Here is an 18,963-nt window from a genome sequence, read left to right on the forward strand (position 1 = left end):
TATAATAGTTTCCAACAACTGTCGCTTGAGGGCGTTTTTACAGTAAGTAGAAAGCTGATTTATATTTACTTAATAATAACAGTTATTACTTTTGTTTTGAATGATATTATCAACTGAATTAAACATTAAATTGTATAATGTAAAGGACATACTTAAATAAAAAAGACGCAATAATGCAACCCTAGGAGAAAAATATTAAATTTATGAACAGACTCCAACTGTCAATGTCATTAATGTCACATGTCTTACCTCATTCTTATGTCATGTGCGGTTATTGTATTTCCTCATTTAACTTCTTAAGTAAAAATAAATATTTATTTGTATTTTGTAGTTAGGACATACCTAAATAGTGTTAAATAGAGTCCGCACATGTTAAAGATATTTTCCACGTATACACCGTCTTAGAGAAACCAAAAATTTTAGAGATACAATTGTATCTTATAATCTTACTTTAGATATTGTAGTCATATTGTAGTTATCCTTGAATAGGCTTAGAAAACTTGTTATGCGAAGGGTTTTTTATAAGTATTCAACTAACTGCTTAGCATGAAACTTAATTTGGCCGTGGTAAGTATAAAAACAATACTATGGTTTGTTTTCACTTAGGCCCACTTGCACCATCCCACTAACCCGGGGTTAACCGGTTAAGCTGTTAATCTAGTGTCAAATTGTACTAGTAACCGTGGTAACTCCAGGTTTAACCGGTTAACCCCGGGTTAGTGGAATGGTGCAAGTGGGCCTTATAGGTTAGAATTATGTCATCTTGTTGATAATATCCTAACTATAATCTATAATACCTATTTTAAGTTATAAATAATGGACATTTATTTATATAACATGTATAAAAAGTAATATTACATTAGGAATTGTATTAGGAATTCCCAAACTTGTAAACTAAATCTAAAAATTAAGGACACTATAGTATATAAACAATTAAAGAAATAAATATAGTATATAAATTTCAACTATTAAAGATAGATAGTTAGCATTTGATTTACATATCCATTAGAAATGACTCATAATAACTATCTAATTGTATAATGTTATAATTCTACACCATCTTCTTCTATGCCATCCGGCGTAAACGAATAGCGTCTCTGTTGTGTCGGGTGCGGGGCAGTCACAACAGTATACTTAAGGTCATAGCAGAGAGGGTGGATTGTACCTTCCTGAAATTTTGGGTTGACCTAATAATAAGTAAATAGTTATTTAATGTAGTAGTAGTAAGTAAATAACGTAGTCATAAGCCAAACTAACAATTGTATGGATAAAATTTATCTGAAATAAAGAATTAATAATAATAATAATTTTCAGATTATAATGTTTGAATACTGAAAAAACAGCCAAATGCTAATCATGTCACTCCGGAACTACCACAGACTACGTATACCATTAACACAAATACAAAACCTGCAAGCTAATATACAGAAATCCTGTTTATGTGGAAATATTTATTTAAATAAGTACAAGTATGATATAAAGCAAGTGCGAGTGCACTCCACACAGAGTGACCATAGACAGAAGGCTGTGATAGAGACCACTAATGTAATAGACAAGTTGAGCATAGACAAGAGAGGACTAGAGCTGTTGAGGGTGAAGATAGACCCGTATGTGAAGCTAGCGAGATGGGACAGACCTATAGGTGAGGTGTTTCAGTATAAATATTGCTTATGTAATAATTAGTACTATTATTATTTCCTCTATGAGACAGACTATGCCTAGTGTGGAGGTAGGGTTGCCAGATCGAAAGGCGCTATTATCGGGAAACAATAGAAATTTTTCGGGATTTTGGGACTTAAGTCGGAAAAAAAAACATTCAAATTAAAGTAATTGTATTAAAAACAACGATATTTTACATTATTGGCACTACGTTAGCTCGCTCGCTCGACGACAGTTCGGAGCTTGAAATTATTGTTTTAAAACGTGAAGCTGTTTTCGGGACAGTTTACACCATCTGGCAACCCTATGTGGAGGTCAGTATAAAATGTAACATTGTTAAAACTTATTTTTGTTAAATAAACAATTTGTATTTGGAATACTAGTTTCTCGCTACGAATTCTTCTGATAGCTAATTAATGTATGTAGAATATTGATTTCCTGGAACTCAAACTTGTTACAAAATTGTGATACGAGCAATGCTGAGCCGAACCGAGCCGAGTTTGACGGAAGTCGGGAGTGTCTCCCCACTGGTATCGCTGGGAAGACAGTGTAACGGCGGATCTGCTTCAGCTTCCCGTCAGTGGCTGGCAGGAAGTTGCGCAGGATCGGGACAGGTGGCACACTCTCTTTTCGGAGGTCAAGATTCTCTTTGGATCACTAAGCCAAAGTTTCTAAGCGATCCTAAGGTTAAACAAAAAATGTATAGGTTTGACAGCGGTTCAGGGTCGAATCATGCTGTCCCTTACTAACATATGTCACTATCCCTTTCGGCTATTTAAGGTTGAATTTTGAATTCAAGTCATTATCTGTGGTCGTGCACACAAAGAGACTTCAAGTTGTGTCAACCCAAATAATTGCTAGGAGCAATGCTGAGCCGAACCGAGCCGAGTTTGCCCGAAGCGAGGACTTTTGCACCCCTGGGGATCCTATAGTTAAATAAAAAATTTAGACTACTTACTTACTAGTTTGGCGTGATGACCCAAAATGAGTCTTGGCCTCCGACACAAGAGCAGTGGCGGATTTGCAGTCTTTGCTGCCCTAGGCCCCAACCCCTGTAGCCGCCCCTTTCTCAGCACCCATCATATTGACTACATTTTGAGTTATTTCTTGTTATCATCAGCGAATTTTTTGTCACAATTTGGCGCCCCCAAAAAACTTGCCGCCCTGGGCCCAGGCCTACTTGGCCTTAGGGCAAATCCGCCACTGCACAAGAGCACTTAATTTTACTCGGTCCTGCGCGGATTCACGCCAGTTTTCAGTTTTCGGTGGGCGGATTGAGTGGAGGCAGATCTCCGGGAGCTTGGCGTCAGTGAAAAAATGTAACATCAAATGAATCCGCAGGTGTCCATCTCCTCTACTGGCCGTGCTCGTGGTCCATAGCGCTGGGGTCTCTCCCCGGGACGGTGCCCTTGGAGACCTCCCTCAAGATGGCGGGACTGTTCCTGGCGGGCGCGGGGCTGATGCGGGGTGCGGGGTGCACCATCAACGACATGTGGGATAGGGACATTGACGCTCAGGTCAGTTCTTTATACTATAAACACACACACGCACACGGCCACGCACATGCACGCGCACACGCACGCACGCACGCACGCACGCACGCACGCACGCCACAGAATAAATAATAGTACTAGGTACAGAAGACTCACTCTCTAACACAACGCGTCTGTTACGATCAGCACAGATATGGCCGCTAGGTGGCGACAGCGCCACGCGCGGCTTATAAATAAATATAAAATTAAAAAACCAGAACGGGATAAAAAACGAGGGAAGAAGCGAGATGGCGCCTTACAAATTTCTAAAAAAGTTTTTGACACGTTTCTCGAATACGACGCACGTATGATAAGAAAAAACTGTTCAAATCAATTATCTACATATGGGAATAGGACTAGAGCATAAAAACTATCGCTTCCGATGCGTATTTAATTTACAATAAGGAAATGAAATTTTGAAAACAATCTTCATTTTACGACATCGTCCATTTCTCGGTAACTCTCGGTTGCTTTCGTTTGGCGGTGCTACAGATTAGACCAAAAAATCCGTAAGTTAAAGTAAACTAAATTATGTTTGTTATGTTGGTATACAGGTATTTCTGAGTTTTTTTACACGAAGTAAAATAAAAAGTGCTGTCAACCTCAACCTTAGTCTATAGAGCCCATACGATTGATTTATGTCATATATGACTTATCATTCTTATCAATCAAAGTAATTACTATATTATTGTTATCAATTTGTATTTTGTTGTTTTAAATTTATTTTTGAGTTATATTATTCAGATTGACTTTCACGGCTTCGGCAAACATTGCCATTCGTCCGGGGAACGGGCTAAGAATGCTGAGATGGGCCAAAAATACAAAGTTGATAGTAAGTTATGTAGGTAGATTAAAGTGCATGTTCAGATATTATTGAGCGACCTGATAAAAATAAGCAAATATACAGTCGGCAGTCAGCCAAATATCGTAATATAATTTTGTTGCCATAGAAATAAGGATGTGGTCCGATATAGTGGCGAAATATTGAGAGACAAAAGCGGCTAAATTCAGTGGTGGCTAGAGAGAATGGGAGAGGATCGTGCCGTGAAGAGAGCGCAGGTACTTGGGACAACAAAATGGGAGACGCCCGAGTGGACGTCCTAGGTACCGCTGAAACGTCGTAGTTGCTCAAGACCTGCTCAACCTCGGCCATGGCGACTGGCGAGAGCTATCGCAAGACCGAGAGGACTAGACTACCTATGTTTGTATGAAAAGGCGATTTAAGGGCGGTGGTCGTCCATATTCCTCTTAAGGCGAAAATTAATCTAATGAACGTTTTTGCAACTAGGCTTATAAGAACAAATAATAATTTTATCTTGAAACAAGTTTTAAATAAATTGAGGTCGTGAAAGATCTGAACGAGCTGGGTGCCGTCGATTGGACAGAAACGGCGCTAGACAGAGAAGCATGGCGTTCCTTAGTGTCAGAGGCCAAGTTCCACTTCGGGTCGCTGCGCCACGGCAGTAAGTACGTGTAGATGAAAAATACAATCTTGCCTTTTATCAAATCACATCATTTTTTGACAAATTTGCGAATTGAGTTATCCAAATAACGGCTACAAATAAGAAATCCCTATCACAGTTTTAAACCATGGCAGGGTTGAATACATAATAATGTCGGTATTTAACTAAACATAAGACGAACTCTTTATTTCATTTACGCGAGCGGAGCTGCGGGCCCGTCTAGTAAATAAATAATAATAAAATAAAAAGCGTTTTAATTCCTTAATTGAGGTACATAATTTTGCATGCATTCAACAACAGAATCAACAACAACAATAAAACAATCAACAATTAAATTATCACTTAGGTATATCATTTGTCAATATGTATAATTAAAATTAAATTAAATATTTTTTTATTATCATCTAAATTATTTAAGGACCCCTCTTAGGGTGAAGGCCTCCTCCAGTTGTCTCCACTTGTCTCTATCTTGCGCGGCTTATGGCAAACCCCAAAATTGGGGCCGAACGGATGTACTTTTAGCTACCTGTAGCAAAGCGACGAAATCGCGGGGTGAGACACGCCTGCGCACGCACGCACGCTCTATCTATGAGACGCTGAAGTCTATATTTTTTGCACAAAATAAAAAAAAAAATATGGCGGACAGCTGGCTTAAGGAGCCATTTCAGGGTACATTTTTTTTTAACTTTTATTTAAATACCTAAAGATACAGAGTATAAAGTGTCAGTCCAATGCGGACTTACAACAAACAAAAGTCACTAGTAAATTCATCAATCTTTGACAATTTCGATATGGTTTGTTTACATAGTTAGCAAGTTTCATAGAATGACACTTTAGTCAAGTCACGCGTCTTTATGAATGACACGATCTATATGTTTTCAAAGGTGGAGCGAACCAAAGATCGCCCGCTGGTGTCCGGAGCTATATCTACAAAGCAGGCTGTGGGGTTTCTGGCTGTGCAGCTATCACTAGCGCTGGGAGTGCTGCTGCAGCTGAACTGCTACAGCGTGGCGCTGGGCGCTAGCAGCATGTGTAAGTATATGACATATACAGTCATACATATATCCACGAAGCAGGCGGTGGGCTTCCTGGCGGTGCAACTATCACTAGCGCTGGGAGTGCTGCTGCAGCTGAACTGCTATAGTGTCGCGCTGGGCGCTAGCAGCATGTGTGAGTAAAATATAACTTTTTTAGGGTTCCGTACCCAAAGGGTAAAACGGGACCCTATTACTAAGACTCCGCAGTCCGTCCGTCCCTCCGTCTGTCACCAGGCTGTATCTCATGATCTGTGTTAGCTAGATAGCTGAAATTTTCACAGATGATTGTACAGTCAGCAGCAGATATACCTGAGCGGGCAAGTGTCCAAGAAAACATAAACACTTCAATCGTCACAAAAATAAGGACATCTAAGTTGTCAGTTTAGCGTAGGCTTTCAGTTCGTCACATATATCTTAACTTCTGATTTTTTCTTTAACACATACACCCTTATTTAATCACAATAACAATAACGGTTAGAAATTCAGTGGTAACTAAGCACTCAAATTCAAGCTGCTGTCATTAATACCTACACGCACTGCCAATCACGCACGTCAGCAGCCAGGGTGCCACCAGTTGCTAAGCAGTTGTTATTTCAATGGTAACTAAGCATCAACATTTTATCTGTATAACTTTTAAAAAAATACTGTAGCAACTACGAATTGACACCTCTTTTCTTAAGAAGTATTTTTCTTTAAGAAAGGAGGTGTCAATTCGTAGTTGCGCGTTTTCGGGGTTGGTCCCATAGTAAAAGTTGTTCAGTATGACCTAAACATTAATGGGTCTCTTTCTTGGCCTTTCGTTCTGATATATACTGCTTTGACCTTATTGTTAGGCGGTCGTCACACTGCTCCGCATCTCGCAGCGGCGTCCGTTGATGCGTTTTTTAACTTTGTATGTAGAATCTTGATTTTGTATAGAAAAAACGCATGGTACGACACACTGGCTCCGCGTCGACGCGCGGAGGAGCGAGACGCACGGCGACTCGCGCGCTCGGACGGAGACGCGGTGCGTGCCGCAGGGTATGTCACACCGAGCTCCGCAGTGCCGTACGGGTTTTAGTGCAAGAAGGACGTAGGCGCAATGGATATCGACGTCGATAAGTTTATTTTTGAAATTGAAAGTCGTCCAGCAATTAGGAATATTAAATGCGACGAATATTTTGCTTAGCAAATAATCAAATGACGCGGTTGACATACGGGTGCAATTAAAAAAAATTTCTTCGTGTTGCCTTAAATCTTGGTAATCTCTAGGAAAAAACCCATTTATAGGTCTGGTTTGTAAATAGGGATGTATCCATGCAGTATCTTCTGCGTTTTATGACTCGATTGTACAAAAAACAAACTGAAAGTATCACCGCAACGCTCTGAATAAGTTCCGTTTCTATTTTATCGACAAATAGGGATTGTTTTCACCTTAACGTTCGAATGTGAAATGAACGCGAGACGGAAGTAACGCGGGAGCGCAGGGCGTCGCGCATCGCAGCTCCGGACGGAGATGCGGTGAAAACTCGGACGTTGGTGCGTTGTCTCCGCAAGCGAGTCCGTTGCTCCGCGTCCCGCAACGAGACGCGGCGGCAGTGTGACAACCGCCTTAGTATAACCAAGCAGTAAACATCAAATGGTATTCCGCACTGGAGTAATCTAAGGAACGCCCACTGCGGTTTCAAACCTACAACGTCCTGTTAGAAAGTCGTACATACGCTACATGTGACATATCTTCAAAAAACATATAAACTTATGCGAAATTAATATAAAACTACAAATTAATAATAGAAATGAAACCCAAAAAAAAGCTGTAATCTCTAGGTGCGACCGACTGAGATTTGAACCCGCGGTCTCTGCTTTGAAAAGCAAACGCCTTAGTAACAAGACCACAACGTGCCTTGACAATTGGCTCTAAATTCGGCTTCAGTTAGCTTTCGCTATGTGTCACTCATTCGTTTTGATGATTCTATTCAATAAAATAAATAGTTTGCAGTAAGTTGACTGACAGGCCCCTGTCAATGGTTGAAGGGCAAAACGTGAGATAGATGTATGTGATGACAAGACTGTACTGCTTTCGATGATTGTCAAAACGCTTTACCTGAAATTAGCATAGCTATTATTCATTCAATATACGACCATACATGTATGCTTTAAACGTCTATTTTTCCATATTGTTCAGATATATTTGACACGTTGACCGCTTAGATACCAGTGGTTTTTTGACAGCTAAGGTATCAATGATTTGTTGTAAGTGTAGAAATTAATGAATAGCGACTGTTAAGATATTTGTGTCATGTTGAGCGCTCACAAGTAAATGCTACCATGACAGTCAACAACTTTTTGACAGTTTAAACGTTTACCTCTCTTTGAGTACCTGGAGTGTATAGCGACTTCTGCTGCTGACTGTATGTAAAATAAAGATACAACAAACGTGATTTTTGACCGAAGTTAAGCAACGTCGGACGGGGTCGGTACGGAACCCTTCGTGTGCGAGTCCGACTCGCACTTGGCCGGTTTTTTATTTAAGACACATGTGGCAGACGCCAACGTGCACGATCCCTATACTCAGATTCAGCTTCATAAAAAAACGGTGTTATTTTAGATTGACTAAATGATGTAGTTCTATTTGAAATTAAGCTTTACTAAAAAGTCTTAGAGTACCTACTTTTCCGCACTAGTGCGGGAAAGAGCACTTTCCGTGCGTAGGAATGTCAAAAGTTTAAAGGGCCATATGTTCTGTAAAACGTTGTACGATACACGTGCGAATAGGTAATTCGCAACTCATGTCGATTTAAAACACTCTAAAGACTCTCCCAACTCTTACGTTTCGAATTTGCTCTTTTCCGCATTTGTATCGTAAATAACTATTTTATGATCATTTACAAAAAGGAGGTTTTAATGTCTATTTTACAAACTTTAACCACTCAAGAATCAAAACAGTCCAAGACAAATACAATTATAAATAGAAATAGTTTATCTGGTGTTGAATACAATAATGATTAAAATACAACTCTCACATTACGGTTTCGTTTAACTTGTTCCAGTGTTGGTAATAACGTACCCGCTAGCGAAGCGCTTCACGAACTATCCGCAAATCTTCCTGGGCGCCACATTCAACTGGGGCGCTTTACTGGGCTACAGCGCCCTCCAGGGCGCCATAGACCCGGCGGTCTGCTTGCCGCTCTACTGCGGCGCCCTAGCGTGGACGGTGCTGTACGACACCATCTATGCGCACCAGGTTGGTACTGGGCTACAGCGCCCCGCAGGGCGCCATAGACCCGGCGGTCTGCTTGCCGCTCTACTGCGGCGCCCTAACGTGGACGGTGCTGTACGACACCATCTATGCGCACCAGGTTGGTACTGGGCTACAGCGCCCTCCAGGGCGCCATAGACCCGGCGGTCTGCTTGCCGCTCTACTGCGGCGCCCTAGCGTGGACGGTGCTGTACGACACCATCTATGCGCACCAGGTTGGTACTGGGCTACAGCGCCCTGCAGGGCGCCATAGACCCGGCGGTCTGCTTGCCGCTCTACTGCGGCGCCCTAGCGTGGACGGTGGTGTACGACACCATCTATGCGCACCAGGTTGGTACTGGGCTACAGCGCCCCACAGGGCGCCATAGACCCGGCGGTCTGCTTGCCGCTCTACTGCGGCGCCCTAGCGTGGACGGTGCTCTACGACACCATCTATGCGCACCAGGTTGGTACTGGGCTACAGCGCCCCACAGGGCGCCATAGACCCGGTGGTCTGCTTGCCGCTCTACTGCGGCGCCCTAGCGTGGACGGTGGTGTACGACACCATCTATGTGCACCAGGTTGGTACTGGGCTACAGCGCCCCACAGGGCGCCATAGACCCGGCGGTCTGCTTGCCGCTCTACTGCGGCGCCCTAGCGTGGACGGTGCTGTACGACACCATCTATGCGCACCAGGTTGGTACTGGGCTACAGCGCCCTGCAGGGCGCCATAGACCCGGCGGTCTGCTTGCCGTTTTACTGCGGCGCCCTAGCGTGGACGGTGCTGTACGACACCATCTATGCGCACCAGGTTTATTTAACCTCCTAAGGCCCAGCCATACAAATGAAAAATGCAAAATTTGCCACAGAAATTTGAACCTACAGTGTAGGAAACAGAGTTGATTTTGCGTTGTTCAAACACTGAACGAAACAAAGCAAAAGCAACTCTGTTCCAATCGAATATGATTTAAATTTCATCGAACTGAATAAGTACTATAGGTAGGACCTTGGGCCTTAGGAGGATAAATGGGGATTTAAACACTATAGTTCGCTCGTGATTCAAGTTTCATAATTGTTTGTGCAATAGATTCAGTAAATTCATTTATTGATATTTATAGTAGTGCAAAATCATATAAAAGCGATTTGTCTTTGTCTGCCGAAGCAGATGGCGCTTTGTCTTAGTATTTAATTAAGTCTATATGTCTCATGCAGGCATTCAAAAGATGCGTCGGATATTAAAATAATGCTATCATAATTCGCCCTTAGGACAAAATGGATGACGCGCGCATAGGCATGAAGTCGACCGCGCTCACGTTCGGCGCGGCCACCAAGCCGGCGCTGAGCGGAGCCCTGGCGCTCAGCGCGGGCGGCCTGCTGCTGGCGGGCGCCGGCGCGGGGCTCCAGTGGCCCTACCACGCCGCCGTGGCGGCCGCCACGCTGCATGCGGCCAGGCAGGTGGGTACCATTCCAAAATGGCGGCCATTTTAGGGTACCATTCTAAAATGGCGGCCATTTTATTACAAGCTTTTATTTACTTTCACCTTACCACGGTTAAAATAAGCCTAAATATGGCCATTTGGCGGCAAAATATGTACATCGATTAAAAGTAGTTTATGACCTTTATGTTGGCACTAGAAATGAAGATCTGCAGAGTCCTAAAAAAAATTAGGCGTCCTAACCCCTTTTCTGGGGGGTATGAGCAAGGGGTTCATTCGATTCAGCGCAGAAAAATATACGAAAATGGTACCTCACTTGCCTCGTTTGTCAAATGTGATTGTTTTTAAATGAACCCCTTGCACATACCCCCCCAGAAAAGGGGTTAGGACGCCTAAATGTTTTTAGGACTCGGCAGATCCTCATTTCTAGTGCCAAGATAAAGGTCATAAACTACTTTTAATTGATATACAAATTTTGCCGCCAAAATATGCTACTTTTCCCATGCTACCTGTCCCGTTGTCTGTCTATCTGTAATCAAATCTTGCAAGTTAAGGTGGCTCGCTTTTCATACAAAATTCAATCAAAGCTCATTAAGTAACTACACACTATTAGTACACAAATATTTCCGCATTTATCTTCTTTCGAATATTCGTTTGCGCGAAATTAACAGGAAAACAATGTTTCATACAGAAATCATGCAAAAATCATAGTTAACTTTTCATCAATTTTACGTATGTGTGTGTCACAAATGTCGTGTACAGATACATTTGCGACGTTGCCATACCATTTCCGACGTTGCCGGGCTGACCACGACTCGAATTTGGAGTGCCGTCATGTTTAGTGCAATTTTGTTGACACTGATATTTGACAGGTAGTTAATTGACCTAAGCGAGAATATGGAAGGTAGAGATGAGGAAAACAATCTTCATGTATTAAAAAGTGTCCCTCAAAAACATTAAATAGGCCGCGCCGCGGCGCCACTGTGCATTGGCGAACCAATTTTTGACGGTCTTTTAGCCTTGTCGGTAGTGACCCCGCTTATGAAGCAGGAGGTCGCGGGTTCGAATCCCGATAAGAGTATTTATTAGCTTTTTATTATTTGTATTTGTAGGTATTTAATACCAATATATAAATTAATATTGATATACATATGTAAGTTGAAAAAGATAGAGAACAGAAATTGTGATGACCAGCATCACTGGAGGAGGCCTTCACCCTCACAGGAGGGGTTGTTGCAGAATAAATTACAAGAAAAAAATATAATTACTTACTACTTATTACATAACCAAGCATAATAGAACATTGATTTGAGGAATATTAAATATTATTGTAATACTAAACCTAATGTAAATTTAAGTTTATAATATTGTGTTTGTTTTACCGGCGAGAAATAAAAGGCTCTTTTTTGTTTTTCGTTTTTAATATTAATATAAAAGTAAAATATAAAAACACAAAACAAAAAAAAACACCCGAACACATTTTTATATATGTATAATGTAGTGGCGGATTTGCAGTCTTTGCCGCCCTAGGCCCCAGGCCCTGTAGCCGCCCCTTTCTCAGCACCCATCATATTGACTACATTTTGAGTTATTTCTTGTTAACATCAGCGAATGTTTTGTCACAATTTGCCTGCATCTGACCCTTGATCCAGTCTCTAGGTGTTGGTCGAGACTCTTCGCTATGAGACCGTCCGCTGAGACGACTATCGCAACAATGATCGTCGAGTCAACATCCCACATGGCGGTAATCTCGTATATATAAAGTATTACTTACCTAAGTATCACTAGTGAGATTGAGTTGGAAATCAAAACCTGAGTGTGCGCGCTGCGCGGTAGTTTTCAGCGAATGCGAGTTCTTAGTTCGGGGCGAACTATTAGTAATTAAGACAATAACTTGGCATTTATCCTATTCATTTTAGTTTTGGTTTTGGCTGCGGCGTAACGTTTATTTTTATATTTTGCCAGAAAGTGGGCTCGCATAACTACGTACATATCGATAACATTTTTTAATATATGTTTGAAATGGTCGACACATCCAACTTTTATCAATGCTCCTTTTAGTCATTCTTGCGTAATTTCACTGATCGTCTCCATATTGGTTAAAGCTTTGCTTATTACTCTTAACATACATTTCTCTATCATTTTGGTCAGATTGAATAGATCGTCACTAGCATAAATTAACCCGCCGTATAAATCAATTTTATCGATTACGTCGTTTCTCACTAACAGTTTTCCCTCATTAGGACTCATTTGTATGAGTTTTAAACAATTATTGCATTTTACGATTTTTCGCAATTTGCGGACGATGTACCCAGCAATGTAAGACTGAACCGCGTCACTGGTTTACAGCCTCGTTGTAATCATGGTCTTCATAACCATGAATCAATGGTTACCAGATCCTTCGCTCCTAGTAAGTTCTTCAGCAAATCCTTGCCGGAAACATTACAACCGGGCGTATTAGGGAAAAACGAGACGCCAATCGGTAAACTTGTGCAAACATTTTGGGATCAGGGTGATCGTTTCCTCCACACGAATATCTCATGACGGAAAAAAAACCGAGACGACTATCGCAACAATGATCGTCGAGTCAACATCCCACGTGGCGGTAATCTCGTATATAAAGTATTAGTAGGTATCACTAGTGAGATTGAGTTGGAAATCAAAACCTGAGTGTGCGCGCTGCGCGGTAGTTTTCAGCGAATACGAGTTCTTAGTTCGGGGCGAACTACTAGTAATTAAGACAATAACTTGGCATTTTTCCTGTTCATTTTAGTTTTGGTTTTGGCTGCGTCGTAACGTTTATTTTCATATTTTGCCAGAAAGTGGGCTCGCATAACTACGTACATATCGATAATTTTTTTTGATACTTGTTTGGAATGGTCGGCACATCCAACTTTTATCAATGTTTCTTTTTGTAATTCTTGCGTAATTTCACTGATCGTCTCCATATTGGTTAAAGCTTTGCTTATTGCTCTTAACACACATTTCTCTATCATTTTGGTCAGATTGAATAGATCGTCACTAGCATAAATTAACCCGCCGTATAAATCCATTTTATCGATTACGTCGTTTCTCATTAACATTTTTCCCTCATTGGGACTCATTTGTATGAGTTTCAAACAATTATTGCATTTTACGATTTTTCGCAATTTGCGGACGATGTACCCAGCAATGTAAGACTGCACCGCGTCACTGGTGACAGCCTCGTTGTAGTCATGGTCTTCATAACCATCAATCAATGGTTCACCATTATCTAGTATATGGTCGAGGCTTTCCAGCCATGCTCGCTTAGCCTCGTTTGAACCAGTTACCATATCCTTTGCTCCTAGTAAGTTCTTCAGCAAATCTTTGCCGGAAACGTTACAACCTTTCGGAGGGCGTATTAGGGAAAAACAAGACGCCAATCGGTAAACTTGTGCAAACATTTTGGGATCAGGGTGATCGTTTCCTCCACACGAATATCTCATGACGGAGAAAAATCTCTGAAAACAAGTCAAAATTATTATTCAATAAAAAATATAGGACCTCGGGTCTCAAACTATCTCCATAATTTTATCTAAATTGGTTCAGCGGTTTAAGCGTGAAGAGGTAACAGACACACTTTTGCATTTATAATAGTACTAATATTTATATGGCTATGTTCGTTTTTTTAGCATTAGAAAGAAGGTAAGCGATAAAAAACGTCCACAGCCCAAAGTTACGCCTCATTTCAAAAGAATTAAACCCAAAAACACCAGGCAGAAATATATTGATGGGTACATTAAGTATATGGACTAGGTAGGAACTGTATCCTAAAAAAATATGTGCCACCTGTCATGCTTAACGGAGCTCTCTTAGACAGAGTACAGAGTTTCAAGTACCTAGGGCATATTGTTACTGCGGACCTCAAGGATGATGTGGATATGGAGCGGGAGCGGAGGGCGTTGTGCGTAAGGGCGAACATGTTGGCTCGCAGGTTTGCTCGTTGTAGTAGTGACGTGAAGATAACGCTTTTCAAAGCGTACTGCACGTCGCTGTACACGTGTGGCCTGTGGGCGGACTACACGCAAAGAGCGTACAACGCGCTCCGCGTCCAGTACAATAACGCATTCAGGGCGGTGTTGGGGCTGCCCCGCTACTGTAGCGCTTCGGGCATGTTCGCGGGGCCCACACGGCCTGTTTCCACGCCATCATGCGCGTGCGCGCAGCTGCGCTGGTGCGGCGCGTGCGGGCCAGCGCCAACACAGTCCTGGCGATGATCGCAGATCGGCTTGACTGTCCTTATATTGTGCACTGTTGCAACAGGCATGTAAGGACAGGTGTAGGTTAGTTTTGTATGTATTGTTGTGTTTTTGTGTATATATTGTATATCATTATTCTTTAATGTGATTTGTAAATTTTTAAATTTTATTGTTAATTTTAGTAGATTATATTTAAATGTAATGTTATTAATGTTGTGTAATCAAAATGTAAATAATGTAAAAATATGAGTATAATTAGCTTGAATTAATGAATTATAATTTATTTTTTATTTTTAAAAAGGCTTTCTGGACTTTCTCCAAAAGTAAGGCAGCATACATGATGCAGATTCCATACAAGCAGATTCATATTCATTGGATTACATAATTAGTAATTATTAATTACCTCCAACGGATCTTGAGATAGGGTTGCTGTCATCAAATACTTGTAATCACATGCAACATTCAGCATATCCAAAATTTCAAGTGTTGCCCGTAAAGTTACTTTTAATCCAGTTAACGTGCTCCTTGACACAGGTATTTTTTTTTCGAGCTTTTCCCAGTCTGCAAGGAATTCTAAAAATTCCTGGATTGCCTGAAAAAAGTATTTCTTCATTAAGTAAACAAGCTTCAAAGCTATACAATGAAATATTAAGAGGAAAGGGGACGGCCGCTTCTCTACACAAAAGTATAGTCAGTAGTAGACATTTACAGATATTAGTAAGGAGCAAAAAATATATTCCATACAAATTTTTAAATGTTCCTAATTTTTATATTAAACTAAAAATTACAGTATAGGCTGTATAGGTGCCAAGGGATATATTCAGGTTGCGAGGCGGCGGCGGTTCCGGCATATTAACATTAACACATAATATTCACTACCAGCAACGCATAATTATATTAATTCTAATTATAATCGGCATAAATTATTCTTTACTATAAGAGGTATCTACTAACAAAAATACATTAAAAGGTTGGCTACTTCTGGTTTAAGGCACCGTCCGGCCGGTCTTTCTTTATGACGGTCTTCCCTTAAATGTTATAGTGAGTAGACGGACTTAGCTGATAGACGGTCTTCTCCGCATTGACCTTAATTTTAATCGCCAACTATTTCTTACCTTTCTTCGTCTGCAATTTTCATTCACGTACAGAGCATCTCTTGGTATACGCGAAGACATAGCTTGTATCAAATTGAATACAAGATCAATAAATTTTTGTGTTGCAGTTGAATCCTTCAATTCCTCGCAATAGGGTTGATAGTGAGCCATGGCGACCGAAATTTCGTGACCAAACACCTGTTTTTATAAGATTAATAATATTAGTTTTGATGAGCCGAAAGTCCTACGAAATAAATCCGGACAATCAATGAAAATTATTGATTATATTTATAGGTACATACTTCAGTTGCAAGAGGAACATTCATTACTTGAAAACCTTTCGGTTTCAAATGCGCTGGTGTTAACTTGTAAGCGATTTTTAAGTTAGGCTGACGATAATTCTCTTCCTCTAATACCGCTTCCCAATGTCTTTTTTTCACAGTTCCGTAAGGGGTCTGAAAAAAGAATATTACATTAGTTTGACTTCGTATTATCATTTTATACAAGACGAAATTGTTATCTCTGACCAAACTCTGAAGGGTGAATATAGGTCATACTTAACAACTTATACTATGGGACCAGCCCCGAAATCGTGAAAAAAAATCTGCTGTCTCATACATATTGCGGTGAATCAGTACAGTCAATGTTTTCTATTAAACAGGCGATTTCTTTTTCGTGATTTCAGGGTTGGCTATAGTAAAAGTTGTTCAGTATGACCTACATATTCACCCCTCAGAGTTTGGTCAGATATAATAATTACACCTTGTATATTTTTAAAATTATCATTACTCATGCATTACTCTTAATTAACCTTGAACTCTTGTAGCTTATCATCCAAAGTAGATGTTCGAAAACATTTCACTAAATGATTAAAATCTGAAATCATCCATAACCGTCGTGAGCAGTCACAAGGGTGTTCACAGCTAACAGTGTCTTCATTTACACCGAATATTTTCCATACTCCTCGGTTCCAAGGTGCACCGTCCATCACGACAGCATCAACACAAATTCCGCTGTTTTCCATTAAAACAATACACTCTAAAACTAGTTTATGTACCTAGCGGTTCGCTTTTGCATGAATTTTTCGATAAAAAGCAACCTAAGGCTTGAACCCATCTACCTCGAAAAGGCACAAACTTGAACACCAAAGCATGGTCCGCTGTTGTATTTTTTAAATTATCTGGAGTGTGTTGCCCCAGGTCAACAAAACCATTAAATTTCATGGTTTGAGAATCAAAATAAACGCCTTCACTTAATTTCATTTCATCCACTAAAATAACTCCTCGTTTCTCCTCCTTCTTCATCGCCTCACATCTTTCTTTTAAACTAAAGAAAGTAGAGGATTGGAATCCATATGCAGAACAGCTGATTTTGCTGAGATACTTATTTAAAGTTTGTACAGAAGGAAGGGGTAAAATATTTCTTTTACGTATAAATTCATACGTATTCCTGCTTTTTATACGTATCAACATGCACTCATAAATCCATTCTAACGTATATCGACGACCTTTTGTATTATTTTTTTTCGCGGCTTCAAAACATGATCTCACGGCATTTTGAAATTCTTCAGGTAGCTTTGAAATAGATGCTTGTACTACGGTATCCGATTTCTTTGCACACTGCGCCTTAGCCAAGGAAATTTTCTCTCTTAATTGGATATTCTGCAATTAAATGAACGGTCGATATGAAATTCGTTACTCAAGTAGGTACAATGTATAAAGTTATAAGCCGACAAGATATTGTAGTAATTAAAATGTGGCAACATCGTAGTGTCGTCCCGTTTTCTTAGATTGATTTGAAAGGGACGACACTACTGTTGTAGGTATCTGTAAGTTTAGGGTTCTACCCTCTTATGTTTTAATAAATCAGTTGTTGTCAAGGACTCGTGGTGTTTCATTGAATAGTACATGGTGGCAGCGGTGTAGTGCTTTATCTCGGATATATATAGTCATAAAGTGTGTCTTAAGTCACCAAAGACGCCCGATTATAGTTACGAACGTTTTTCTTTGTGCGGTGTGTGCGTAATTGTGATATTTGTTCACTACAATGGAGCACGCGAGACCACCACCGGAACTCGACATGGCGGGAGGGCCGGTCGCCCGTGCAGATGCATGGAAGCGGTGGAAGCAACAATTCACACTGTTTGTGAAAGCATCCGGAGTGAGTTCCGAGTCTGCCGGGGTGGAGGCGAGCCTGCTCGTCAACCTCATCGGACCCGAGGGCTTCGATATTTTTCAAACGTTTACTTTCGATAACGAAAGCGACAAGGAGGACGTAAAGGCTATTATAAAAAAATACGACGCATACTTTGGAACGAAGGTCAACGTAACGTTGTTGAGATATAGATTTTTTACTCGTAATCAAGAGGATGGCGAGTCCATTCAGTCGTATGTTACGGCCTTGCGTCTCCTGAGCAAAAATTGTGAGTTCAGTACTTTGCAGGAGGACCTCATAAAAGATCGTATTGTATGCGGCATACGAAACTCCGTAGTGAGAGATAGGCTTTTGAGGTGCGACGATCTCGATTTGGATAAGGCTGTCAAGTTGTGCCAAGCTGAGGAGGTGTCACAAGAGAGCGGCAAGCAGATAAGTAAAAGTGTCGAGAGTTCCAGTTCAGTGCAGGTGCATGGTGTAGAAAGGCGCGCGCGACGCGGGGGCGCCGCGCGGCCGCCTCGCCGGGCATCGGCGCCCAGCGCGCGGCGCGGGCGCGGCGCCGGCGGCGCGCGGGGCCCGCCTCGTGAGTGCGCGGGTTGCGGCGGAACGCGTTGTGCTGACAACCGGGAATGCCCAGCTTCATTCGCGACTTGTTTCGCGTGCGGAAATCGTGGACACTTCTCCAGAATGTGTAAGTCTCGTTTTGTACAAACTGATAACGGCGTTAAAAAAGTGTATGAGATCGATCAGAATGACTCGTATAGTAGTGGTTCCGGCGAGTTAGAACCGTTTTACGTGGATATGGTGAAATGTAATAAAAATAAAAGTCAGTGGTATGAAACCTTGTTATGTGAGAATGGCCCCGAGCGCTTTAAGCTTGATTCGGGTGCAGATATGAATGTTATTTCGTTAGAAAGATTTTTATCGCTAGGGTTTAATAAACAAGTGTTACAACCGGTCAAAGTTAATTTAGAATCATATACCCGTAATGAGATCCCTATTATAGGTGAGTGCGATATAACTTTTTGGTATAAAAATAAACCTTATTCTCTGCACTTCGCAATCGCTAACATGAAATGTCAAAGTGTGCTGGGACGGGAGTCTTGTGAAGAGATGTGCATGATAAAACGTATTTATGCCATAAACTTAGC

The 18,963-nt window shown here is 41.2% G+C and overlaps 1 protein-coding gene across 1 annotated transcript in view; it reads left to right on the plus strand.

Annotated features, from left to right (window-relative positions):
* The first annotated feature begins 282 nt into the window (after window positions 1-282).
* The window catches only part of LOC134677487 (4-hydroxybenzoate polyprenyltransferase, mitochondrial), a 30,078-nt gene continuing 11,397 nt past the window's right edge, over window positions 283-18,963 (plus strand). The window contains exons 1-6 of the mRNA XM_063535968.1: window positions 283-567; window positions 1,315-1,642; window positions 3,001-3,176; window positions 5,539-5,686; window positions 8,721-8,914; window positions 10,175-10,363. Coding sequence (XP_063392038.1) covers window positions 1,348-1,642; window positions 3,001-3,176; window positions 5,539-5,686; window positions 8,721-8,914; window positions 10,175-10,363 — 1,002 coding nt within the window. The 5' untranslated portion in view covers window positions 283-567; window positions 1,315-1,347. The remainder of the gene's footprint in view (window positions 568-1,314; window positions 1,643-3,000; window positions 3,177-5,538; window positions 5,687-8,720; window positions 8,915-10,174; window positions 10,364-18,963) is intronic.

This window comes from Cydia fagiglandana, chromosome 26 (assembly GCF_963556715.1).
Source record: "Cydia fagiglandana chromosome 26, ilCydFagi1.1, whole genome shotgun sequence".
In the NCBI taxonomy this organism is placed as follows: Eukaryota; Metazoa; Arthropoda; class Insecta; order Lepidoptera; family Tortricidae; genus Cydia; species Cydia fagiglandana.